Source organism: Corythoichthys intestinalis, chromosome 8 (genome assembly GCF_030265065.1).
Source record: "Corythoichthys intestinalis isolate RoL2023-P3 chromosome 8, ASM3026506v1, whole genome shotgun sequence".
In the NCBI taxonomy this organism is placed as follows: Eukaryota; Metazoa; Chordata; class Actinopteri; order Syngnathiformes; family Syngnathidae; genus Corythoichthys; species Corythoichthys intestinalis.
The window spans coordinates 20497937-20525750 of record NC_080402.1 but is presented as its reverse complement, the minus strand read 5'-3'; the positions used below and the strand labels follow the sequence as shown (position 1 = coordinate 20525750).

Here is a 27814-nt window from a genome sequence, read left to right as displayed (position 1 = left end):
ACCGAAGGAGTATAGCATAGACTTCATAAATGCATTGTGGGGTCAATTCAGCCAGCCACTGCGGAACGCCTTCAAGCAGGGGGCCCATCCCACAATCCGCTTCAGTTATTCACAGTCGGCCGCAGCGACACATGCAGCGATTCAACGCCAGATTTAAGATAAAAGTACGAAAGCTGTACCGCATACAAACAGGAAGGAGTGATTTTGTTCAAGGATTCAAAGGGCGAAATAAGCCGCTTCGGCATTGGCATCATAGTTCGCAATATTTACGTTAAATAAATGCTAACTGCCCGTTTCTTTGCTGTTTTGACAAAGAATCGAAACTATTTAACGTCCATATCTATAAATAATTCAGGGATTTAAGCATTTATTTACAATAATTTCAACATAAAAAGCTCTTTCTTGTGGTAGGGTGGCACCACAGCGACTTAAAAACGAGCACAATCAACATATTTACGTAAAATAAATTACACTGCCCGTTTTTTTTTGTTTTTTTTTTCTTTTAACCAAGAATCGAGACTATTTTATGTCCATATCTATAAAGAATTCAGGGATTTAAGCATTTATTCACAAGAATTTCAACGTAAAAAGCTCTGTTGTGGTAACGCGGTGCCACAGTGACTTAAAGACGAGCAGCACATTCGACATATTTACGTAAAATAAATGCTAACTGCCCGGTTCTTTACTCTTTTAACAAAGAATCGAGACTGTTTTCCATATCTACAAAAGGCATTCAAAAGTAATGCACTCAAGTGCATTGCTCGTACAGGATTTTACCAATCTTGTTTATATTTGGCACAAACATGATAGGACACACCTTTTTGCGATTCTTATATGTGTTTTTCTTATTTTTAGATTTTTAAAGCTTAAACTAGCGTCCAAAATGGCTGCCCCTCTAGAAGCTTGTCAGAAACAAAGAGCTGTAATTGAATTCCTTGTTGCAGAGGGAGAAACCCCTCTGAGGATTCACAACCGGCTGGAAAATGTCTACAAGGATGATAACATAGATTATAGTAGTGTAAAAGATGGGTACAGCAATTTAAAAACAGTACTGAAGACCATGAAGAGGTGGGTAAAGCCAGCATAGCCGATAAGCCCCGTAGTGGTCGCCCATCCACCTTTGACGAGCTTCAAGAGGGGCACCCATTTAGTTTAAGCTTTAAAAATCTGAAAATAAGAAAAACACATTTAACCATCGCAAAAAGGTGTGTCCTATCATGTTTGTGCCAAATACAAACAAGATTGGTAAAATCCTGTACGAGCAATGCACTTGAGTGCATTACTTTTTGAATGGCCCTTGTATAAAGAATTGAGGGATTTACGCATTTATTCACAACAATTTCAATGTTTGTTGTCTGTGTTTCCCCTTGGTCAGCTTTGACTGAGATAGGCCCCCTATTAATCTGCCAAGCGGGCCCTGCCCCTTCAATACCATTATGATGTGTATGAGTATAGCTACTATTAAGAGACATATAAGTTATTTTCTACTCTTTGGTGAACCTAATTTAACTGGATATATTTGTATTGGATACTAGATATGGGCAGTGCAGTTTCTAGGCGAATGGGAGTGAGTGCTAGTCCATTCCTTCCTGAAAGATATTGATCATTCCTGAGAACCACACAAGGTGCATACTGAGTGAGGCAAAACCTAGTAGATTAAAAGTCTATAGAATAAGACTGTGCAAGTAGGTATTCTCCAAGTATTTTAACGGCATTTCTATGTCCCCACACTCAGTTTGAAGTGATTCGCTACAAAGTAGTTGTGTGGTGCGACCTAGAAAGAAATCTATGCCTATGTGGGCTACACTGTCTTTCCCAAACACACCCCTGGGGCTTCAACTCCATCTGTCCTCCCACAGATTCCCAAATAAAGACTTTATTCCAACATGACAGGGCTTTCCCTGTATGGTAAATTTAAAGTCAAAGTGCTGTACTGTTACACAATTCTACATGTCAGTTAGAGGGGATTAAAAAAAAAACACTGTATGTGGATATTCGCTCTTCCTTATCTCTTATCTCTTACTCTTCCTTGAGGCTGCAACACTAGGATGCAATGACTCTGTTGTGGAATGGGCTCATCTCCCGGACCCTAACTTTTAATTCCGGCCTCCAAAGCGGAACGATTCGATTGCTGGGCTTGTTTCGCAACCATATAAATGGAAAGCTCTTGCTCCAACGACATCAGCACTCGCACAAGTCACTTTGGGCATGCGCAGCGCTCTACGAAACATTAAAATCTGCAAACATGGCATAATTTAATTAATTGCTTTTATAATATTTTTGATTTAAATATTTTTAACGTTAGAATTTTTGTGCCTTTTTGGAGCAAAAGAAAACAACTGTGGATGCCATTGCGTGAAGTGGGCGGGTATGTTGTCTTCTGGGCTGAGGAGGTTGTTGTCAATGAAGTGCATCATTGGATTTTGCCTTGTAAAACTTCACTGCTTCCTAGGGCCTGGCATGAATACTACACCGTTTTCACGCAGAATTGTGACAGTGTTCGAATGGAGACGGAACAAAGATGGAACCATAAAAATGCAAACATGAAATGTGTCGTATTTTTGGAGTGTCACCAATGTAAACGGCCACTTAGTAATAGAGTGCCTTTTTACTCCATGAAACAGAATCTGACTATCACATTAAAGAAAAAACAAATCTTACCTGCATGTCACGCATTAGCTGTTGAGTCATAAATGTTCACACTTGGACTTATTACAAAAGTTTGATTAGGCAAAAAAAGGGCTTTGTTTATATTTATGTGAAAGTTTTTAATTGAGTCCACAAGTCCACAAGCCAATTCACGTTGGGCTTCGAATGGGCAAGTATGTTAAATGATAAATGTTCAAAATATTCAACTTAATATATAAAAAGGTTTCCCACTTGTGAACATTGCAGAATGTTGTGCTCACGACACTTCCTGGGAAGAGCTGTACAACTGGATTAAAGTAATGTGCATGTACATGGCGTTTTAGTGCCTTGCTCAAGGGTGTGTCCAAAGTGTTTGGAAGCAATTTGCGATGGATGTTGTCTGCAACACTTATGACACAACTTCAATTTTGGCTGAAAAATTATGCTTTTAAAAATGTATACTGCATAGTGGGTGATTGAAAAGTAACTCCCTAATTTAAAATTCAATATGTTGGAACATTTTCCCAGGTTTTTTTTTTTTTTTTTTTTGCTGGTGTTAGTTAATGTCTTCAGCATTTGGCCTCATGGGAATTTATGTTTATTTAAGGGTCGTTTATTGTTTATTATTCATTATTCTTAATTATTTTACTTGGGCTGCACTCAAACATTGTTTTACTTTGATGCATTGAAAGAGATATACCTCGATCATGTTAAAACGTCCTGATGCATTTCTAAAACAGATGTAAATGTTCATTTGATTTCTTTTTTTTTCTATTTTAAGATAAAAAAATATTTAAATGTTTTTTAAAATGTTTTTGTGAATGAATAATTGTCAACCCAAAAAAATAATCGCTAGATAAGTCCAAAAAATTAATTGTTAGACGAATCGACAAATCGTAAAGGAGAAAAAGAATCGTTTAGGACAACCCTAAAACACAAATGTCTACACATAATGGAGTAATACGTAGATGATGTGGACATCCCCAACAACAACAAAAACAACAACATAAGCAGAAACATGCAATCACAATGTAAAAAAAAAAAAAAAAAAAAAAAATCCAAACAAAATTGTCGTGCGGCAACAGCAGGATTCTTTTTTTGCCTCAGTGCAAACGCTTATCGACTGTACTACAACGTCCTACATGCAACGGTATCTTCAAAGCATATTTTAAGTCAGACAATTTAAAAGGTCTTGCCAAAATGTGTATTAAATTGCACTTATGTCGTTGGGAGTTGAAGATTTTTCTTTTTCTCCTAAAACCTATGTAGTTTACCGGGGGGGGGGGGGGGGGGTGCAAAAGCCTTTTGGGGGTTCAGTGGATAATTAGACCAAAGGACATGCAGCTCATTAGCCTGTGTTTATTAATCAATTAATTCATCTTCTGTGACTCTTACACTAACGCAGTGCTTCTCAATTATTTTCTGTCACGCCCCCCCAAGGAAGACGTAAATGTTTCGCTCCCCCCCAAACTCTCTGCCGCCACTGTAAATAGTATCATTTGTCTATAAAATTACTATTATAAATACGCATCTGCCTAACATTGTGTCCTTTTTTTCTAATAAAGAAAAAAAGTAACATAGATCAACTTATAATATAGTACCCTAATTTTCGCACTATAAGGCGCACCTGACTATAAGCCGCAGCCCACCAAATTTGGCATGAAAACAGCATTTGTTCATAGATAAGCCGCACTGGACTATAAGCCGCAGCTGTCCTCACTATATCATGGGATATTTACACCAAAAGATATTAACCGGTACAACCTTATTTGACAGCGGCATCATACGACCGACTGTCATAAGACCAAATGAACCATCATTAAACTTTGAACCAATTAGTGCAAAGCTTTATTTGGCCATCACTGCTCCCTTGAGGGAGACAGTCAACCTCTGCTGCCACCTGCTGTTGACTGTTGTCATCCAACATGCTTCTTAGCATGCATGGCAGCGCTACAGATGTAAATAACAATCAAAAATCATGTTCTGTGCTAAATATTTCTTCATTTACTGTTCCAATTGTTTCATCAATTGCTAGTTATGGTATTTGCTAACACTTTTATTTGACAGTGGTGCCATAAGACTGTCATTACACAATCATAATTATGACATGTCTCTGTCCTGAGCATTCATGAATGCTTATAACAGATGTCATTTAAGTGTTATCCGGCAAATGATCTCACTTTTGAATGGATGCAAAAGATCCAAGATGGACAAAAAAATGAGTTAGTGACATAATTTTCCAAATGACACTTAATGACATAAGCATTCAGTAATGTCCATGATAGTGTCATGTCATAATTTTGATGATCTTATGACAGTCTTATGACACCGCAGTCAAATAAAGTGTTACCTAAAAAAAAAATCAACAAATAAGCCACACTGGACTATAAGCCACAGGTATCAAAATGAAGGAAAAAAGTAGCGGCTTATAATCCGAAAATTACGGTATAACTTTATTAACATTGTTTTGTTTGTAACAGAGAAGACTTGACGTGCATCAATTTGCCTGAATTAAAAAAAAAAAAAAAAATCACATCCAAACTAAAAAATACACTCAAGGTACATTTTTGATCATTTGATACAGAAAAATAAAATGTAATAAAATCAGTAAATAATAACAAATTAAAATTGATTAGAAACATTCACTCATGAGGACAATATGCCAAAAAAAATTGACCAAAAAAACCAAAACTGAATAAAAGAAAAAAAAAAAAAAAAGTGTCCTTGGACAGGACAGTTTTTATTTTTGCTGCTCACAGTATTTACCTCCTTTGCAATGGTGTGGAGTTATTTTGCAATGAGCATGCTAACAATGCTCACTGGTTTACTGATACAACACTGACAAAGCAGGACGATTGTTGGCAATATTCGGCACGTTTTCACTGAAAAAATCAAGCGGCTTAACAATGAGATTGAGGTCTAATGTCTTTAAGTGGCGTCTTAACTGATTTGGCTTCTGGCTGTCTGCTATAATTATTTTTAGACACAGTAAACAGTGGTCTTTCATCATCACCCACTGTATTAAAAGTCAAAGCTAAAAGGCAAACGGCACGAAAAAAGCGCATTCACGGCGGCCGAGGTAGAACCGTAGGTGAGGGCGGTCGTCGTGACGATCCCAAGCCGAAAATGGCACTTCTCGGGCGGCGACGTGAGAACCGGTGTTCTGCCAAAATCTGCAACATCGGCGAAACGTGCTACATTAGTCGAATTTAACACCCAAAGTACTACTGTGCGCTCTAAACTTGTTTTGTTTAGATGCATACAGGAATAACGTAATAAAAAAATGTCTGCAGAAAATATTTAAATGAAGTTATATCAACTAAGGACGGTTTAAATACACTATGTGACTAATGTGGTCAACTGCTTCAAAGCTAACACAAAAAACACAATGGTTAAAAGTATGAGAGGGTAATACATGCAAAAAGTATCTTTGAGGCAGTGAAAAGGTTCTAGATAACTAAATAAAAACAAAAATAGTGAGTACTCGCCGCTTCTAACCGATGTGCGCATGCGTGTGGATGCATGCGCATTGCGCAAGCGCGCTTAGCATTGTGTAGGACGTTTCGCGAGAGGGAGAGTGGGAGAGGGGTTTCGCCGCGTAGTAAGGAATGGCCGAACACCTGACAAGACAGTGGGTCGCTGCGTGAGTGAGTCCGGTCGGAAAACGGCTTTCGAAAACGGCGGTGGCACACTGCTCTTCATATCTGTTGTCTGTGTGTGCTGAGTGCTCTTCCTTAGTTCAAAAATACTGCGCGCACTCTGAAAATGAGAGCGCCACTGCCACCTACTGAGTGGATGTGCAAGTACACTTTATTCCAGTACGGCAAAAACAAAACAAAAAAAAACATGTTCCCCGAGGTCACATGCGCCCCCCTGGCATCGCTCTGGGGGGGCGCGCCCCACTATTTGAGAAGTACTGCACTAACGAGAGTCGCAGGGGTGCTACAGCCTATCCCAGCTTACTATGGGCAGTTGGCAGGGTACACATACTGAAATGGTTGCCATCCAATCACATGCCACAAGGAGACAAGTATTCACGCACACACTCACAACTAGTGAAAATATGGAGTGTTGAATTAGCCTAAAATTCATGTTTTGAAGAACCTATGCAGGCACAGGGAGAACATACAAACTTAACACAGGAAGGCCTGAGCCAAGAATCTTGGAACTGTGAAACTGACTTGCTAACCACCTATACACCATGCCCCCCATTAGCCTGCAGACACCCACAAATAAGCCACACTGGACATTAGCGGATTTTAAGGGGGGGCCAGGGGGGCAGGCCTCCCCCCCTTGTGGGCGAAAAGCGTCATTGCATGTAATTGACTTTCCTATATACTGTATATATAAAAGTTGTAAAGCAATAAAACTGCAACAAAAATTAATGAAATGAACAAAAATATATATTTTTATAATGGGTCAAAATTATTTTTCGAACAGATCATGTGACTAGCAGCGTAGACAGTCATTTGCTTTGCATATAATTTTCAACAACAACAACAAAAAATTAGGGGAGGGCAATTTTATTTTTCAAATGATTTTTTTTCTTGGATTGAAAATATATGTATATATTTTTTTGATTGAAGAAACTTTTTTTTGATATTTAATGATTTAGACACAAATGTCCTACCCATAAAATGGCCCAAACAAAAAAAGGATTGCTTCAATCAGAGAAAACTTTTTCAATAAAAAATTAAGTGTTCAAATGCAAAATTTTCAATCTCAAATATTTTTTCGCACTCAAAAACGTTTTCCATGATTGAAATTGATTTTTTTTATTATTGATTTTTCTTTTTGAAAAAAAAAAAAAAAATTTTTTAAGCAATTATCTTTTATTTTTTGATTGAATAATAAAGACAAAAATGACCTAGTCAAAATGTGGCCCATTTTTTTTTTTTTTTTTTTTAATTTGATTGAAGCAACTTTTTTCTTATTGGTTGAAAATTTATATTTTGATTGAAACAACTTTTTTTTTTTTTTTTTTTTAATTGAAGCAACTTTTCTTTGGATTGAATAATAAAGACATAAATCTACCTCAATATGGCTCCGCCCAGGGGATAAAATTTTTGACTACATTGGCACGACACCGGCCGGCGTACCATATTCAATGGATGACGATCTTGGCAAAAAGTATTGCCTAAGTAGCCTGATTTAGAATTCCCCTCAAGAGTGATGGAAAACAAAAAATCACTCATTGTCAACTTATTATTATAAATATTCTATAAAGTTTAATTTTATTGCTGACACTGCGTTTCGGGGTCATCAGCATGTTGTGCCCCCCCCAGTCAAACTCCGCCTATGACACTGGACGATAAAGCTTTTAACACTTTTCAATATTTACTTCATCATAATTTACGTTGAGTCGATATAACAGGTGTTTATTAAACATTTAGTGAGGAAATGTCAATTTTTAAAAATGTTGACCTGGTCAAATATTTTTGTCTTTTAGTTCAGATTCTTTCTGTACCACTTCAAACTCATTTTGCTATGCCAGGTCTCATATATATGTGAAGGGAATGCAAGCACAGGGAGAATCTTTAATGTCAGAGCTGTGGTTTGAACCCCCAACCCTTAGAACTATTGTAACTACCACTACTACTAGTCCACCCTGTTGCAATCCATTATATCTAAGAAACTGAACCTCACCGCAAACACATTTGTATGCTGCCAGGGATTAATACGAAAAAAAAAAAAAAAACAGATTTGTGCCTGTGATGGTGTTTGCCGTGGTGGAAAAACGGGGTCAAGAGAGTCCCGAGGATGTTTTCTACCCCTAATTAAAGAGCACAGACAGCAGCCATTTATATTCCTGCTGACTTGTCTGTGTGATTGTTGGGTAGCTGGCGGCCTGCAAGAACACTGCATACACTTTCACAAGAGAGATGACTTGTCCTATATGGTCTGTTTTTAAACTGAAGAAATCATTTTTCAATGTGGAGGAGCAGGAATTACTACTTTACTATTATTACCCACTGATTGAATTAAATATAATGGATGTAAAAAGGTTTCCCTTCATTTGAAGTAGTTCCAAATGAAACACACGCATATAATAAAAACTATGCTACAGAACTATTTGGATTATTGCTAGTGACTGGTTGATCGAGAAGTGTGATGAGAAGAGTCATCGTCCCATCGACAGATGTATATTTTTGAAGGTGCCTCCCATGAAACAGGTCTCGATTGGATCTTTCCCAGATTGATATGTGGAGCATATTTGTAGAGCATATATGGAACTAGGTGTGGGAACCTCGTTACCTCACAAAACGATACGATTTGCGATATAAAGCTCACGATAACGATGATCTGACGATATGGCGATACAACGATAATTGATACATTGGTCAGGAAATCATTCTAGGATATTCTACAACAACTAATAAACAGAAAAAAGCTTCTGCTGTGAATTGGAATGAGTTTATTACCAGTAGTCGTCCAGTCCCTTTAAACTGGGAGGGTGGCAGCGAATGAACATTCGTTCCCACTTCAAACGGATTGAACGTCTATGGCCGTCAGTGACAGCCAATGCCAGGCAATGAGGTAATTTTGGGCCATTTAAGGTCATTTACCTGTTGATTTTCAGTTACTTCCTGTGGATTTTGGGGTATTTCTTAGGTCACTTCCTATTTATTTTGATTTACAGAACAGGAAGTGACCTGGGAATCACCCAAATGAATAGCATTAGACCCTACTCACCAACTTCACAGAATGACGTGTCGCTGTATCCGGCCGCCATATTGTCCGTCAGTGTTTATCCGTATTCTCAATGGTTTCAATTTGTCGTGCAATTTATAGTGCAATTCATGGAAGCCCCGGTGCTTTCAGACGCTGTAAACTCATTGGATGCGTTGCATAGAAGGCGTTATGTGGAAAAGCTTCAGTCTATCCATTCGCTAGATCCATATTTGATGCCTAAATCGATATTTTTCGACCCGCTGTCTTCGCCCTCTCTGCCTGACATCTGCTACCCTGATATCTACAACTATCTTGTCCACACAAAATCAGCCTATTCTCAGGAAAGTTTGAAAAACTTTAAGAGCAGCACTCTAAGCAACATTACCCCGTGTGACCCTTTACTTCCAATTTTCTAAAATGGTGACAATCAATGAAAAAAAAGTTGACTGCGATGGCCGACACTTCAAGGAGAGGTGGATATTGGACTATTTCTTCAATAAAACATGCAACAACTGTGTCTACCTCATTTGCAAAGAGACAGTCGCTGTTTTCAAAGAGTTCGATGTGACGCAATATTACCAAACAAGACACGCTGACATGTACGACAACATTACAGGGAAGATACGCAGCGAGAAAATTATAGCAACTTGAAGCTTAGTTTAATTTCACAGCAGCAGTATTTCGCAAGAGCCCGAGTGTCGAAAGAGAACGCCACAAAGACGAGATTGTTGAAATTATGAATTTAAAAAATTATAAAGCAAATGTGACACACAGAAGGGCTTGCTAAAATTTGTTTAAATATATTGTTCTATGTGAATCAGCCAAGGTAGCCCCCCGCATTTTTACCACACCAAATCTGGCCCCCTTTGCAAAAGGTTTGGACACACCTTTTTAACTTCTCTCACTTGGTACCAGCTAAATATTATTCAAAAAATAATGATGGTGGAAGAAAAAAGCATCTTGAATTTGAAACTGTATGTTGTCGGCGATTAGCCTCGCAATGATCTTAATTGTGGTTGTCAGCCCAAAACCCTCTAAATATATATTAAATGCATCTTACCAGATATAAAATGACTACTACATAATCTGTAGTGATCGTTTGGTGCCCAGTTTTCTCGTCGAATTGCAGCAGTCCATCTCGCTCTCCTCTCCGGGTCTCTCGGAATACGGTAGAACTTCAAGTCTCTCCGTCTATCTTCTCGGTTATTGCAACCAACCGCCACACACGCCTTCACCATTTTGATTATTAATGTTAACGAGCAGAAAAACACGCCATAAGAGGAGGAATTTACGTAGCAGTAATGCTTAAACCCGACGAGCTGACGGACAATATGGCGCGGAGGCGTGGTTGTGACGTCATGTGAGTAGGGTCTATAGGCAGTGACTCAAACGCAACAGGAAATGACCTGTAAATGCCCTAAAATGAACAGGAAGTAACATGTAAATGCCCTGAAAATCGGAGAGAATGACTGTGAATGCTCTGGTTTCAAATGAACAAACATTCGCAGTCTAAATGGATTAGGCGTCGAGCATCATCAATGCAGCCTTAGAGTTAATTGAGACACTATTATGGTGGAAGATTTTCGTAGCAACTTGTTGGTCTCGATATCTCGATTCGATATCAATAACCTTTTGGGATGCAAAGTATCACGATAGATCACCATTTTGATATTTTGTCACACCCCTATATGGAAAAATAAATCCGTTGCGTGCCAGGATAGCGGCACAGTGCATCACCCCCCCGTCCCTTCCAAACATGTCATTTTGGGAGATTTTCTGACTTTTCATGACATTAACTACTCAGAGAATGGGAGCTAAAGCTGAGAGGTGTATGGATAAAAATTATGTGCATCGAGTACAAGTTGTTAGAGAAAAGTAATAACCATAAATATTCTCAATTGTTGCAACTTGGGTTGCCAGGTTGGATATGTATCTGCTATTAAGATTTATTTTTTAAAGTGTTTTTAGCCTATGGCTTTTTCTTCAGTTTTTGTCTGAAAGACTCGAATTCTGAACTCATAAAAGAGCTTATGAACGCCGCTCACAACCGCTAGAATGAGCGCGTTAACAATAATGTTCATGAGACAGAAATTTGATGCGTTCAATTCACATTTGCCCATGATATGAACGTGTTCATGAACGATCGTTCATTGAATGCGTTCATGCCACTGCCAATCAATTCTGTCCTTGTATCAAATAAGGAAGTGTGAAGACATATCCAAATAACTGGTGTGCATGAGTATAAAGGACAAATTGCAAGAGCTTTGAGTCATAGCTTCTGTATCAGGTAATTACTATTCTATGAGCATCTGACCACAGTCTGTGTTATGTCTCTGTGGTAAGTTAGGAATTAAACATGCACCAGCTACAAGCGGGCACAGAGGGATAAGTAAAGGGCAATTTGCCTCATTTAATCGCTGTCTGTCTGACTGTCAACCAAATCAAATTATGCACATCTTTTGCTTTTCTAAAAGACGATTTTTATGATTATTATTAGCATTATTTTGACATAAGGAAAAACATTGCTGATGTAATTATTAGTGCTGCAACAATTAATCGATTAACTCGAGTATTCGATTAGAAAAAAAGATTCAAATTCACTTTTGCTCCTTCGAGTATTTGTATAATTAAAGTGGCATTGTAATGGTTTATTTTGAAAGTGTTTGCATTTAGTTTTATCGATTTGGGTGCATACACTGCCCCCTAGTCTGCCTCATTTCACATGGCTGAATCCAGCTGCTCCATGTTAAAACCAACATAAGCCAAGTTTTTGTTTGATGTCATGTTTTTTAATCCATTTGTAATTTAGTTTACAGGTATATTTAGCAGTTTTTTGTGGGAATATGTGTCTGAACCACTTGTTAAGAGCATTGTAAAAAAAAATGCAGCATTTAAGCCAGCAGACTTTTGCTTTGTAAGTTAGTCAATTGTTCTTTTGTTGTACATACAGTGGGGCAAATAAGTATTTAGTCAACCACCAATTGTGCAAGTTCTCCAACTTGGAAAGATTAGAGAGGCTTGTAATTGTCAACATGGGTAAACCTCAACTATGAGAGACAGAATGTGGAAAAATAAAATCACTTTGTTTGCTTTTTAAAGAATTTATTTCCAAATTAGAGTGGAAAATAAGTATTCGGTCATCTACAAACAAGCTGGCTGTCAAAGAGGTTTAACTTCTTCTAACGAGGTCTAACGAAGCTTCACTCGTTACCTGTATTAATGGCACCTGTTTTAACTCATGATCGGTCACACTCCAAACAAAATAGAACTTTTTGGTAGAAACACAGGTTCTTGTGTTTGGAGGAGAAAGAATACTGAATTGCATCCCAAGAACACCATACCCACTGTGAAGCATAGGGGTGGAAATATCATGCTTTGGGGCTGTTTTCCAGCAAAGGGACCAGGACGACTGATCTGTGTAGAGGAAAGAATGAATGGGGCAATGTATCGAGAGATTTTGAGTCAAAATCTCCTTCCATCAGCAAGGGCATTGGGCTGGGTCTTTCAGCATGACAATGATCCCATACACACGGCCAGTAAGAAGCATTTCAAGGTCCTGGAGTGGCCTAGCCAGTCTCCAGATCTCAACCCCATAGAAAATATGTGGAGGGAGTTGAAACTCCGTGTTGCCCAACGACAGCCCCAAAACATCACTGCTCTAGTGGAGATCTGCATGGAGGAATGGACCAAAATACCAGCAACAGTGTGTGAAAAGCTTGTGAAGCACTACAGAAAACGTTTGGCCTCCGTTATTGCCAACAAAGGGTACATAACAAATTATTGAGATGAACTTTTGGTATTGACCAAATACTTATTTTCCACCATGATTTGCAAATAAATTCTTTAAAAATCAAACAATGTGCTTTTCTTTTTTTTTTTTCTTCCACATTCTCTCATGGTTGAGGTTTACCCATGTTGACAATTACAGGCCTCTCTAATATTTTCAAGTGGGAGAACTTGCACAATTAGTGGTTGACGAAATACTTATTTGCCCCACTGTAGATTCTTATTGATTTACTTTTTTATACAGTTTGAGGCTGAGCGCAGGTATTTTAATTTTTCATGTTCCTTATCCGATTACTCGATTATTCGAACTAACTAGTTCATCGATAGCTGCAGCCCTAGTAACTATTAAAGGTAATATAGTCTTGGGGGTGGGGTGGGGTTAGTAAAGACCAATCAGAACAAACAAATTGCAACATCATAATTAAGAAATCCAATTGTTTTTTTTTGGTTTTTTTTGTGGGGGACATTCTTAACGCAAAGTGTCACTATTTCAAATGAAGAAGAAAGGCAATGAGAAATAATAAATTGGTCACAGTGTTTCTTTAGGTCACATAAAAGATTGGGAGGCAAAACATGTCTAGAAATGGTCTGGCCTATTTTCGAAAAGTTGATGGAATGCACAGACTCCATCATGAACAGAAAGTTAGTATACACACTGGCACCTTTGTCAACTTATTCACTGCCATTGACACTGATAGGCCAAGCCATTTGACCTGGGAGGTCTCGCAATGATCATTTGTATTTATTAGTCCTGCAGATTTTTTTTTTTTTTTTTTTTTATCTTAGATGTGGGATCCGTCAGAAATCTTGTGAATACCGGGCTTAAAATGTTGTATGCTTCCGGAAAGTGGGAGAAGGCTGGATGACCCAGATAAAATCTACACAACTACTGGAAGAACACGAAAACAGGAGGACCGAGCTAACATTTAAACTCCTACCACTGAACTGTTCATTTTTATTTTCATGGACGGTCATTTATTGGATATTGGAGAAAAAATCAGACTAAATTGATTATTTTAAGCATACAAAAACATATTTGTGAACATCTAGTAGTCTTTCCAAAGGGACACTACTGTATAGTGAGGATATTGTATCAGCTGCTGATAAAATATGAACTATGTAGGCCTAATGCATATGTGATAACAGCCTGTTCAACAACAAAAAAATGTATTCAAATATCAGTTCATATACAGTAATCTGGCAACATCATGAATAAATTTAAGATGAAATGCTGACACATCAAATGTTTTTGGCTATCCCCAAAAACAGTTATATTGTTCCCAGGGAATGTATAATTAACCTAAAGAGCTTGTTTCAACAATGCTGGACATAATTAACATCAGAAAACCAGCGCCAACCGCCAACCATAACATGCACTGCATATAAATTGCAGTGCCTTAGCAAGTATGCCATTGACAATGAACAGCCACTAGGTGGAAGCAAAAGATCATGATTTGGACCACATTGTTCTTAGAGTCAAATATATTAATGACAAATTATCATAAATTTTGTTTTATTTTGTTTTGTTTTTTTAAATGAAGTTTATAATGACAACCAAAGTTAAAATGACAAATAGGTGTTATCACCTGAAAAAGTGACTTTGAATTTACACCATTGCATCTGTGTCCTTGTGTGCGTGGGGTGGGGGGGAGCATTTACGGCAGTTATGTGCTCAATACTTAGAAAAATACAGATTGCTAATTTCACATTTATTTAGCAAAAGTGCCCAGACTGAGTGGTAAGAATCAGTTCTGCATTTTACAATGTCTAAGCTTTGAGTTGCAACTGTTGTTCACTGTTTTAACATTAAGAATGACATTCTAAATTATCATATTATATAAAAATCTGAGTGCAATTATTAGGTATGTTTCATGTGTAATGCACATTTCATGCTCCTTATTTTTAAGTTTTTTTTTTTTTTTTTTTTTTTTTTTTTTTTTTTAACCTGTCCTGTTCAGCTGTTTGACACGGAGAATGGAAGTCTAAGTGCCCCGGTAATCTTTAAGGTTTTTTAAAGCTACGTCAAGCTCAGTTCTTAGAATTCTGGATAAATATTAATGCTTCTTAACAGACGTATAACGAATCCTACATCATCATAATCATTACAATAACAACACATTTCATTTTAGGCGCCTTACAGTCCAAGCTGTGAGGTCAATGTGATGTTTAAACTACAAGACAACACCTAGAATAAATGACATTCATACATGAGACAGTTGCTCAAAGTTTTTAGGTATGCATATTGCAAAGTTCTAGAACCATTGATGATATAGAAAGATGTTTAAACACAAAAAATGACACAGACGTGGGCGCAGCCATTTTGTGATGTCAGTTACACCAACACACTAATAGAATCAAAATCAAATTTGACTGCACTTGGATAGTAGAATGCATGTGTAATGGATATAATCCAAATATGTGCATTCATGCACATGTGCAGAAAAGGAAACAATAAACTTACATCAAACTCATTGAGGGCAGCAGCCAGTTCTCCGATGCAAGCATGGCTGTGCTTCTCGTCAGTAGGCGAGGTGGCTTGAGCGGCACTGGAGATGCCTCCGATAGCCTCCTGGACTTGCTTGAATACATAGTCCCGGTTGGCACGGGTTGCAGCCACATCTGGATGCCGCAGGAAGGCCTGTGAGGCAGTGTACAGCATAGTGGCGTTCTTTTTCAAAGCCCCACGGGCAGCAGCCATTTCATCTCGACACTGAGGGTCCTTCAGTTCCTGAGGAACATCATTGAGTTAGCACTTAAACTCACACTGCCAAAGGAAAAGTAACAAAAATAACTTATAATACCGTATTTTTCCGACTATAAATCGCACCTGAGTATAAGTCCTACTAGCCATAAAATGCCCAACGAAGAGGAAAAAAAACATATACTGTAAAAGTCGCCCCGGAGTGTAAGTCGCATTTTTGGGGGAAATTTAGTTGATAAAATCCAACAAATAGAACAGATATGTCATCGTGAAAGGCAATTTAAAATAAAAATACAATAGAGAACAACATGCTCAATAAGTGTACAGTATGATAGATAATGTTACATGATGCATGAACAACAAAATGTGAACGTGGCCAGTATGTTAACGTGGCCATAGCTATTAAGAGTTATTCAAATAACTCTAGCATAAAGAACATGCTAACAAGTTTACCAAACCATCAGTGTCACGCCAAAACACCAAAATAATATGTGAAATGATATAATAATGTGTTAATAATTTCACACATAAGTCGCTCCAGAGTATAAGTCGCACCCCCTGTCAAACTATAAAAAAAAAACTGCGACTTATAGTCTGAAAAATACGGTAACGTGAAGCTGATTCATATTCAAGACATTTAACTTGATCTTATTGTATTTGTTAATTCTACAGTGAAGTCGGGTAGAATTTGTATACTGTATATGATTTTTTTCAGAATCATTTTTATTACAAAAGCACAGAATTATTTATACACTGATAAAATATTCCATTAACGAGATTTGTTTTATTTTGAGTAAAGCTGGCAACCAGTTCAGCTTTTAGCTTGGATAGGCTCCAGAACCCCCGCGACCCTTGTGAGCATAAGCAGTTCAGAAGATGAATGAATAAATGAATGAATATTTTGAGTAAAATGTGCCAATTATCGTGTTTTTCGGACTATAAGTCACAGTTTTTTTTCATAGTTTGGCTGGGGGTGCGATTTATATTGTGGAGCGACTTATGTGCGAAATTATTAGCACATTATTATATCATTTCACATGTTATTTTGGTGTTGGGGAGGGACACTGATGGTTTAGTAAACCTGTTAACATGTTCTTTATGCTATACTTATCTGAATAACTCTTAATAGCTAATTTATGTTAACATACCGGCCACGTTCACATTTCGTTGTTCATGCATCATGTAACATTATCATACTGTACACTTATTTAGCATGTTGTTATTTATTGTATTTTTATTTTAAATTGCCTTTCAAGATTACATATCTGTTCTATGTGTTGGATTTTATCAAGCAAATTTCCCCCCAAAAGGCGACTTATACTCCCGGTGTGACTTATATATGTTTTTTTTCCTCTTCGTTGGGCATTTTTTGGCTGGTGCCACTTATACTCAGGAGCGGCTTATAGTCGGGAAAGTACGGAACTTGATTTTTTTTTTTTTTTTTTTTTTTTTTTTTTTTTTTTTTAATTGCTGAGTGCTGTTTACCCAGTGAATATTTCTGAGAAATTAGAAGATATTTTATTTTATTTATTAGTTTATTACTTTGAGAAAGGAAGATTTAGTGAAGCGGTGCATCCAGCTACCTGCTGTCTCCGTGCTGCAACATAGTTAAGCTTGACCATCTCTTTCCCAAATTCTTTGAAGCGATTTGCCAAGTCTTGTTCGTTGGTTGCATTCTTAACTCCCTCCAGCGCCTCCTCCACCTGTCATACACAGGCACACAACGAATCCCAGAAAATAAATTGATGTGTGCAGAACATGTTTGACAAGGCTTTAAAGGTCAACATCAGTAAAGAATTTAATACACTAAAGCAAAGTGTTTTATTAACAAGCCAGTCAAATTTGAAATTGTGAAAAAAAAAATGCTAATGCTAAGTGTATGGATAATTTAAAATGGGGCAAAATTAGGCCTGTCAGTCAGGTCTCAAAAGCAAACATAAATACCTGAGAGAAGATGTTTGTAACTTGATGGCCAAGTAATGAATGGGGAATCTGCAATTGTGCTGAATAGCCACTGATGCCTATTCCATATCCCACATATTCCACGTATTTAGAAAGAAATCATGAACATTCATTTACACGACCATTCAACAATGTATTTTAATCACATAGTCATCCTAAAAAGCTGAAGCATTTGGCTGGATGAATTAATATGATTTTCTACCAATACGAGTCATTTAGAGAGAGAAAAAAAAAAAAAGACAACCATTAAGATTTGCAATTTAATAGGATCTCAATTCAGCATCACCATCCATTATGTGGGCACATTTTGATTCTGGACCCTAGACCCTAATGAAAGTGATTTAGAAAATGTAATGAAAAGAAGAAGAGTGAGAGATAACTCTGAAGAGGCGTTGATGGCAAGGCTTATGTTGGAAACAGCTAAACTCTTCTGTGACTCCCAATAATGAAGCTGGAAAAAGGGACTAAGAAGTTGACTTAAAGAAGCCAAATGTTTGTTTTATTTCCACTAAATTATTCATTATTCTTATATCCATCATTTTCCTAATATAAATGTGTTTAATGATAGAATTGCAATTCAACAACAGCTTATGATTTTTGTTAGTTTGATATTTATTCAAAGTTTGGTTTTTACTGTAACAATGTTTGAATCTGTATGTTTTGTTTTGCTGTATTACATTGTAGTTTGATGTCAGAAGAAAAGACTGAAGAACAAAGGCTGCAGTACCTGAAGCACGATATCACTCATAAACAAGAAAAAAAAAAAACGAAGCCCAGGCTCAAATTGATGAAAAAAGTCAGAGAAAGGGGCCTAAAAAAATCTATGAGAAAGTTCTATGGCCTGGTGAAACATTTATCATGAGAGAAAGGCTGAAAAAATAGTGTAGAAAGTCTCCAGTCTGACTGGGCATGAAAAAAGGCATGTACCACCGTATCATGAGACTTATCTGTGAAAATACAATATGCAGATGTAAATATATGCAAATGTTAATAAAACAATTGGACTCTCTGTTTCAAAATTTCTACAGGGTGTAGCATTGTCTAACTGAAGTTCTGTATTGTGAGGGGAAATGGGGCTACGCACCCAGTTTTGCGATGCTAAAGCAATCTATAAACTACATTGCTGGGTCATCTTACAATTTTAAGGTGGGCCAGCAGCCTCATAACGTCAGCCATGTCGGCGAGGATGAGCAGGCGTGTGACGGCCGACAGCAGGGCCCGGGCAGCCCTCACCATGGTGCCACGTTTTACAGAGGAGCAGGGGTCATCGGCAAATTCTGAGGAGGCAATGCGCATGGTCTCTCCTGCAAAAATACAGTTGAAAAAAGAAATCCTTACATTTATATTATTACATCATTCATCTTCTGTACCGCTTATCCCCACGAGGGTCAGAGGGGTGATTGAGCCTATCCCAGCTGCAGTAACTATGGGCAGGAGGCAGGATACACCCTTTGCCGATTGCCAGTCAATCGCAATGCACACATCAACAAAAAACCTTTCACTCTTGAAAACTGGAGTAATTGGCGATACCCCATGCAGGCACGGGGAGAACATGTAAATTCCACACAGGAAGGCTGGAGCCCAGGATTGTATACCTTTGATCTCATAACTCTCAAGCGTACTAACAATACAATCACCATCAACCGCCGTCTATCTCCTCGAATTTAAGCAGGCATGTGCTGATAACCAGTTTCAAGATATACCGTGGTATGAAAACGTCATGGTTTCAAAACCGCAAAAAATTTCCGTCATACCGTCCCTAAGGAATTACCTACTTTTTATTTCGCATAAATGCGGGGGAAATCCCTGCTTGCAGCTGCAAGGCTCAACCCTCCCCCACCGGTTGTTGCTCAGTGTCAGTGAGTCAGCTGTGCAACACAATGGCTGGTGGAGGTTAAACTCTTGAACTTTTTCCTTCCTTTTCTTGAGCCCGAACCCGACCCGACTCGACCCAAATTTCGGGCCCGGTCAGGCCCAGAATGTTAATTATTACCGTTCGGGTCGGGCCGGACTTCTCTCTCACTTTTTTAAAATAAATATATATTCATATATTTATACTAAAACAATGTATGGATGTTAAACTAAAGAATACTGGTTATAAAATAAATAATTTGGATAAAACAGAGAATGCGCTGTACATGTCTGCGCACGTGATCACCGTGGCCCCACCCTCTTTATAATATATATATTATATATATATATATCCCCTCCTGCCCTTGCGCCCTCCACGAGTCCGCATCCTGGTATTTCCTTTTCGATATGAAGCACCAAGAAGTGAAAAACAAACTAAATACAGGGGAATTGAAAAGACAAACATGCAGCGCGGTAGGAGTGGGGTATGGAAAGGCTTCAAATTGATTGTTGAAGCTGCTACACAGAAATCGTGTCGGCTTCGCTGAACGTAAACGAATGTAGCGCTTTGCTCTCATACGAGAAATATATTTAACAAACTTTACCAGCGTTATTTCGTTGTGTAAATGTATTTATAATGATCATAAAAATATGTAGACTATTTAAACATTGAGAAAACACAAATATAAAATATATAAATGTTTATTGAATATCCATCTTACAGTCTTGTTTAATTGGGAGAATTCGTTACAAAAGACAGGCTTTAATTTGTTATCATTATGCACAGGCATCGTCACAAATATGATCACACAAAACGCAACCATGCATCGCATCTCCTGAGTCCTCACAAATAAAACATAAAATTTCAGGGGGTTTTCTTGCTCATGCCTACAAATAAACCATAACATTTCGGGGGGGGTGGGGGTCGGCCTCGCGCCTACAAATAAAACATAAAATTGCGGGTTTTTTAGGGATCGTGCCTACAAATCAAGTTAATTGATCGGGCTCGGGCTGGGTCGGGCTTCAATATCAGCAAGCCGGGTCGGGCTGGATTTTTTAGGCACGATCTAAGCTCTAAACATAACAAAATAACTGGTTTGGGAATACTTCAGCTACAGAAAGTTACAGACGGCCACGGCTTGGAGGAGGGCCAACCGACATGTAAAACGTGTGCGGAAGGTGGCTGTTGAGGAGGCAGTGCCTCCCTATGATTTTGTATTTGTACAAAATTAAAGGTTAGTAAAAACTAGCGGTGTGAATTGAATTGTCAGGTGCCCAAAGATTCCCACCATGAACGTTTCCCACCAGCTATGAGAGTTAACCCCAGCGTGTTTAGTGTGTTTAGCGATGGTAAAACATTTGTTTTTTTTCTCTCTGACAACTGTCTGTGTTGAGAAAGAGGGTGTGTGTATAATGTATAAAACATCATATGAATCATACACATGAGGTTTTTATGGAAAATAATTCAATTATTTTTGTTCTGATGATAATAATGCTAAGCTGTGGCTGTGGGTTTACGCTCACTAAAGGACTTAATTCATTTTACTTTTATTTAGAATATTTGTCATTTTTTGTTATTCTTTTTTTAAAAAATATTTTAACATTGTACTTATGTTCCAATTTGCTAACATGTTTTGGAAAACAAAAATACTGTTCAATGGAAAAAGATTTTTTTTTAACCCAGTTATCTCAAAGTAACACATTTTAGAGCTGTAATTGCAATACCGTGAAATTGTGATATTTTTGCTTAAGGTTATCATACCGTCAGAATCTTATACCGGCACATGCCTATATTTAAGAGACAAAAATCCAAACTTAAAGCAATATTATCCACCAGCACTGGACCAACAATGACCAAAATGAGCCATCTGCTTCATGTGTTCCATCTTGTATACTGGCATGGGCATTCAACTGTCCACCTCGTGTTTAGAGACAAAAATCTATATTTAGCTGCCTCTTATCTACCGGATAATTTGTCACTGAACCACGCTGCACAGCATCTTCACATGAGGAGATGTAACCATCTTCAAACAAGAGTGTAAACTGACATTCGTGAGGCATGAACGATGCGTTTTCATGTTTGAGAACACCTGCTCACAGATATGGATTTGAAGATTGCCAGGACCCCAAATGCATGACTTTCAAGTGAAGGTAAAAAAAACCCGAGATAATGATGTGCTGGATCAATCCAGGCTGCAAGACAGGTAGGTGTGTCGATGTGTTGTTTATTTTGGTTAACCAAACCAGTTTTATTTTAATGTTACTCATTTACCATCATCTTCAAAGAAGTATATATTTAAAAAAGAACAAACTAAAATAAAACAAAATTCAATTAAATAGTCATTACCGTAATTTCCCGAATATAAGGCGCACCCGTGTATAACGCGCACCCCAACTTTACCTGTAAAATCTAGGGAAAATTCTTGTACCCGTGTATAAAGCGCACCCTAATTTTAGCTCCAATAAATATGAGTCTCGTGTTTCGAACTTTTATAAAGTACGTGGTTGCAGCATTTTTTAATCCTTTTGTCATTTTTTTTTTTTAAATAGAATATTAATTTTCTGTGGTAAAATTGCTCACAGTATACGATAATAATTTTCACAAAGTAAGGAGTTGTAGCGAGTTTTAACAGAATTCACCAGCGGAACTAATGTTGGCAAGTTGTGTAGTTCCCGGGGGGAAGAGTTTAGTTAAGGAAACAGCCGGAAGTAAACAAATGTCCCGCGATTTGCGTGCAAGACGTACATTGTTACTTTGTGAGTTTCAATGTAAATAAAACAAGCCGGCTTGGCTCAGTGGTTCGACACTCTTCTTCAGACTCCTGTCCTAGCTCGCCACACGGTCAACATTTATACGAAACGGATCGCCGTATGCGTTCTCTTCAAGACAACATCGCCGTGTGCCGGCATGTTGCAACGCAAAGGTAAGAAAAATGTACCGGTAAATAATAAACGAATAGTACAAAAAAACATTTTAATTTTATTAGATGTGAAAAATATCATGAAAACAATTATTTACCACATGAAACTTGATTATTATATCACTGTCGTTCGGATTAGGTAATATTGTGCTGGTCCATGCTTACAATGGAACATGAATCATGATGAATTTTTTCTGTCTCCGTCCCTGTACCCGTGAATAATGCGCACCCATGATTTTACGAGTAGATTTTGGAGAAAAAAGTGCACGTTATATTCAGGAAATTACGGTATTTTCAAGTCACAGGCAGCAGCAGAAGACTTATTAGAGCCACACATGGCTCGGGAGCCACAGTTTGATGATCCCTAAGGTAGGTCTATATAAATAAACTTGACTTGACCTTTCAAACGTCCTGTGACCCCAAAGGATGTGCATAATTTAACAGTGACAAGAACTGAATCTGAGCTGCCAAAGTGACATGGGTCGATTCCATGAAGACTGACAAAATGAAATTTGCATGGTGAATGGTGCAATTTCATCTCTCCTATACAGTGAAATGGATGCTGCTTGAGACAAATCTAAAACATTAGATTACAAAATGCATATACACTGTATGTCACAGTCAATGTCAAATTTTAATTGAAAAGTCACATTGATACTTTACCAGTCGTTTGCATTGTAAAAAAAAGTTTTTTTTTGTTTTTTCCAAATGGTTTGGCATCAAACAGCTTCATGTCAAACATGAAATACGGGCTTCTAAACCAACACATGCAGGTCAAGGTTAAAAGCAGCAATGGATAATCAGAGCTGACTGAACAATAAGAAAATGCGGGGAAAAGGTTTGAGTCCATTTGCTCCATCAGCTGCTGAAGTGATTCGAAAAAGGCCATGCAAAGCAATATTTTTGCGTTTTCAAAAGTAGAGGAACTGTTACCATACTATGACAATTACAACTCAGACATCACCAAATTTGGGGGAGAGATCCCAGGAAACCTTCCACCTTACAAACCCACTCATAAACCTAAAGGAAATGGTGGGAGATCACGAGCTGCTATTTTTCCTCTCAGGGCCTGGCCTGCCATTCAACACCGCTTATCTTTATTAGGGTCACAGGCTCGCAGTACACACTGCTTATTCTCATTAAGGTCTGCATATCGGCGTTCTCAGTAGTATTTGATTTTCCATATCAGTGTCTAGGTGAGCTTGATCAGCGGGACGTTATCGATGAACATGCACATTTTTCAATCAGTGACTTTCTTATCATGCTCACCTTGCTTCCGGACATCATCGACAGCTGCAATGAGCTCCTCCTTGAGATCCTGGCTGTCTTTGGCAATCTGCTCTCCCTTCTCCAAAAAGTTCTGAGTAGCCTGTTCAACTGAGACTGCCAGGACGTGAGCTTTCTTGGAGCGACCCTTTTTCTTACTGGATGGTCCTTTGTTGCTTGTGTTTACCAAAGTAGTCACCTAGGAATTACAATTAAATTAGTCAAACACGTAGAACACAGTACAGAACATAAGTCTTAGCTACCACTAAGTGTATTCAATTAGCAATTGTCCATGACAAAGATCTCAGAAATTGTGCTGTGAAATACTATCGACTTCATACAGGGAAATAGGTGTGATTTGTTGAAAAGTCAATCGCGGACCAGACGAGGAAGGCAACTTTTGTTGGTTCGTTGGCTTGTGGCGAGAAGAAAGTGACAAAGACAGGAACTGGTCATGCAACGATAGTATTGTACTAAACCACAGCAAATGCACATGTGTAGATTTAATCATTTATTCATATTCCGTATGCTTAATGCGGCACATTTTAGATCCAGGTAAATACAACCTCCAGAAAGCTTTTGTCAGTGCTCAGCTCACCCGATAATAGTGGGAAGAGCGACAAGGGCAGGTACTTGCATAATCGTGCATGGTGTGATGTTACACTATGCACAATTTTAAATACAGTCGTCAACAGAAGGATTTGACTTATAAACGTGATCGCACACGAATAAAATATCACATGGACTTCAACCAGGGCATATTCCCATTTCAACTTACAGTATCTTTATGCATGAAACAGTTCAAAATGTTGGAAGATGAGGGAAGGGCCTCTTTAACACACTAGGCATGTGCTGGTTACTGGGTTGAAGATTTACTGTGGTTTTTAAAAGCCCCAGTTGGCAAAATTGAGCAGTTTTACTAAGTTCCCATGGCTTATTTCATGGCCTTGATGAGATGGCAAACTAGTTGGGACTAAATGCACAGTGATTATGCTTGCTAGATATTAGTTATTTAGTTTTACCAGGTTTGGAACAAGTTACCTTTAACCGGCAATCGATTCCACACAATTGAGGGAAATCTTAACAGTTAATAGACTACTAGTGTATACAGTACACTGACACACTCTAAAAAAATCATATAATTTAAAAAATCCGGTTAAAATTGTTGTCACCATATAAACCCAACAATAGCTGAAATATATGGCAGCTCCATTGGTAGTGTATTCATTTAATGATCCATGTTATTAAAGTAAAGCCTAATCATGACTCAAGCGAACACTCTTTACAAAAGTGTGCAGCTGCAGAAACATATAGTTGATATAGAGTCATGGAAGGCATCCAATCACTGTGTTATTGAGATCCAATTCAATTGCTTCAGCACTATACAGCAGTAACATCACAAAGTGCTTGTAGTGCACCTGGTCTTCTGAAAAAGCAATTCATTGTTGAAGTACCCTACAGAGCAGCAGCACAATAAGCACTATACTGAGTATTCATACCATTAAACAGTAGTACAATCAGAAATTACCCTGAATTAAAGGGGCCAATAATGGTACATCTGTAGATAAAGCACTGAAAGATTGAATTTTTTCAACAAACTGTTATTATCTTGGTTTAGTTTAGGCATTTTGCTATTGAAATAGGCTTTAGTGCAATTTAGCGAAGTGTTTTGAATATAATATTTGTAATGTAATGTAATACAATGGCATGGAATGTAGGGTATTCTGTGTAATTCTCTATACAGCCAGTGAAGATGAATTTCCCTATGGGGACCAATAAACAAATCTAATTAAAAAAGATTTCATAATATGGCGGAAAACACTCAAGTGACTTGAAGTTCCGCTCTGAGACCCCCAATTTAGCCAAATTTCAAAATTGTCCGATATGCATGTGTGATACATCATTGGAAAGCTTAAAATCTGAATTTTCTGGGGGAAGAAAATTTTTGAACAGGAGGGCATTTTTTTTTTTTTTTTTTTTTTTATGTTTTTTTAAACGGCAAAACCCTATCTGGAGGTGAGAGCACGCAAGAGCAGAATTACAGACGGCATGACTTTAACGAGATATTATCGCTTACTTAACTTGTTTCGATCCAAAAACTCCATGTAGCTTGTATCACTGAGTGTCAATACACAGCTGTCAATGGCCACAGCTGGATTTTTGGGGGATTTTATGGGTGAAACATGGTAATATAACAAGGGGTGCGATGCAGAAATCACAGACATCAAGGAGTGGTCGAGATTTTCTTTTTCATATATTTACCCTTTTAAGCGTTATTTTAATTTTTTTTTTTTGTTTGGATCGATTATTTTATCATTTAACATATCGGGGGAAATGCGACAGTAACAAAAAAATACAATTAAGCGATAGTTATGAGGTAGATATCCGTGACTTTTTTTTTACAGACGCCATTTTTGTCATTGTGACATAATTTATTTAAAAAGTTTGAAATATATGTGAGTGAATAGTTTTTAAAGTCGTTTTTTTTTTTTTTTTAAACAAAATATGAGACATCATTTAATGATTCTAAGCTAAAAACAGCAGACATTTTGAAGAATACATATTATTTAATTACCTTCGTTTTATGGCTGGGTTGAAACAAAAGCGGTTGTGCGACCTCGTTTTATGGCTGGGTTGAAACAAAAGCGGTTGTGCGACATCTGTAAACGGGAGTTTTCAGGGTAAAACGGAAAAATTAAAAATAATTCGGTAGCTAAATGCGCCATGAATCTGCTATGGCAGCATATAGACATATTGTTCTGTCAAACACAACAGTTGTTTTGGCTTAAAATACAGCAGTTTCTTTTAAAGAGGAGTGCAAGAGCAGAAACGGCTTTTTCAGTCTTGTCTGTGTTTTCCGCCAAATACATTGTGAAAAAACGCACTCAGTACAGTGAAAACCACCACCAAGGCTCATATAATTGGGCTGGACTCTGGAATATACAAGCTCAGAGAAAGCTAGAGCACTTTTCATTTAGCTTTCCATCGGCACTCCCTCATTCAAGTCACAGCTCCTTGATGTTTTGTTCCTCAACAGTGGCTTAAAAAGCTTGATGTATATTTAATTATGCCCCGAATAACCTCACAGCAGGCACGTCTGCTAAGGGAACGTATTTACCTTCATACAGATTTAACAGTACTATTTTTATCAAAATATAATGCTGTCTCTGCACGCAGGTGCCAGAATATCCCAGGAACAAGCTTGTGGGAAAAACAAAAGAAAGAGTTTATGAGATTAATACTGCATCTAGGTGGGTGTTGGAGTTCTCAGTTGGCATTAGATTCACCCTTATATTGCCCATGGGTGAAATTATTTTCCTGATTTGGAATGAAGTACACCTAGCAGTTGCATTTTCTCTTCTCAAAATACTGCATAGCTAAACTGGAAATGCACTAAAAGTATAACAGTGAACCCAACTGACTTTATATGCTTGACTTTATTTGAAATTCATTGCTCTAAGTACACTGTAAATTCAAATATACAGTACAACTTAATTAAATGTGATAAATGAACCAAACTCATTTTTTATGAACCTGTTGTGAACACTAGTTTTTAACAAGTAGGTAGTAATTTGGGGCTGGAAAACATGCCTAACTTGAAGTCACATTAGAAAAAAATAATCTTTTGTAGCCAGTGTTCTTTGTGCATTCTTTCAGACATGCACAGATCTGCTTCATCTATTTCACACTTTTCTGGCACCATAACTAAGGCTAAAAAAATGAATCGATTGAATCGATTAAACTCGATTAATAAATTAGTTGCCAATGAATTTGATAATCGATTTTTGCCGGCAGCTATGAGCAGTCCCGTTTAGGTCTTTGTATGTGTGTATTGTGAAGCTGCACGAGTGCCACTGATTAAAGCAAGAGAGAGAGAGAGAGTTCACTGCTAGTTTGCCACACTCAGGTTGGGTTGCTGAATCAATAAGTTTGCGAAGTGTCGAGAGTTAGATTGCCTTTTGTGTTGTTAGCTCCAGTGTGCCTCCGTCAGAGCTGAGTAAATGAAGCCCATTTTATTGTTTGTATT

At 37.8% G+C, this 27814-nt stretch overlaps 1 protein-coding gene across 2 annotated transcripts in view; it reads right to left on the bottom strand.

Annotated features, from left to right (window-relative positions):
• ctnna2 (catenin (cadherin-associated protein), alpha 2) overlaps positions 1-27814 on the bottom strand; it is a 464321-nt gene that overhangs the window by 397331 nt on the left and 39176 nt on the right. For both annotated transcript variants that reach the window (XM_057842763.1, XM_057842764.1), the window contains 4 exons: positions 23791-23986; positions 18887-19053; positions 17371-17490; positions 15548-15814 (listed from right to left, as the gene is read on the bottom strand). In XM_057842763.1, the coding sequence (XP_057698746.1) occupies positions 15548-15814; positions 17371-17490; positions 18887-19053; positions 23791-23986 (750 nt within the window). The remainder of the gene's footprint in view (positions 1-15547; positions 15815-17370; positions 17491-18886; positions 19054-23790; positions 23987-27814) is intronic.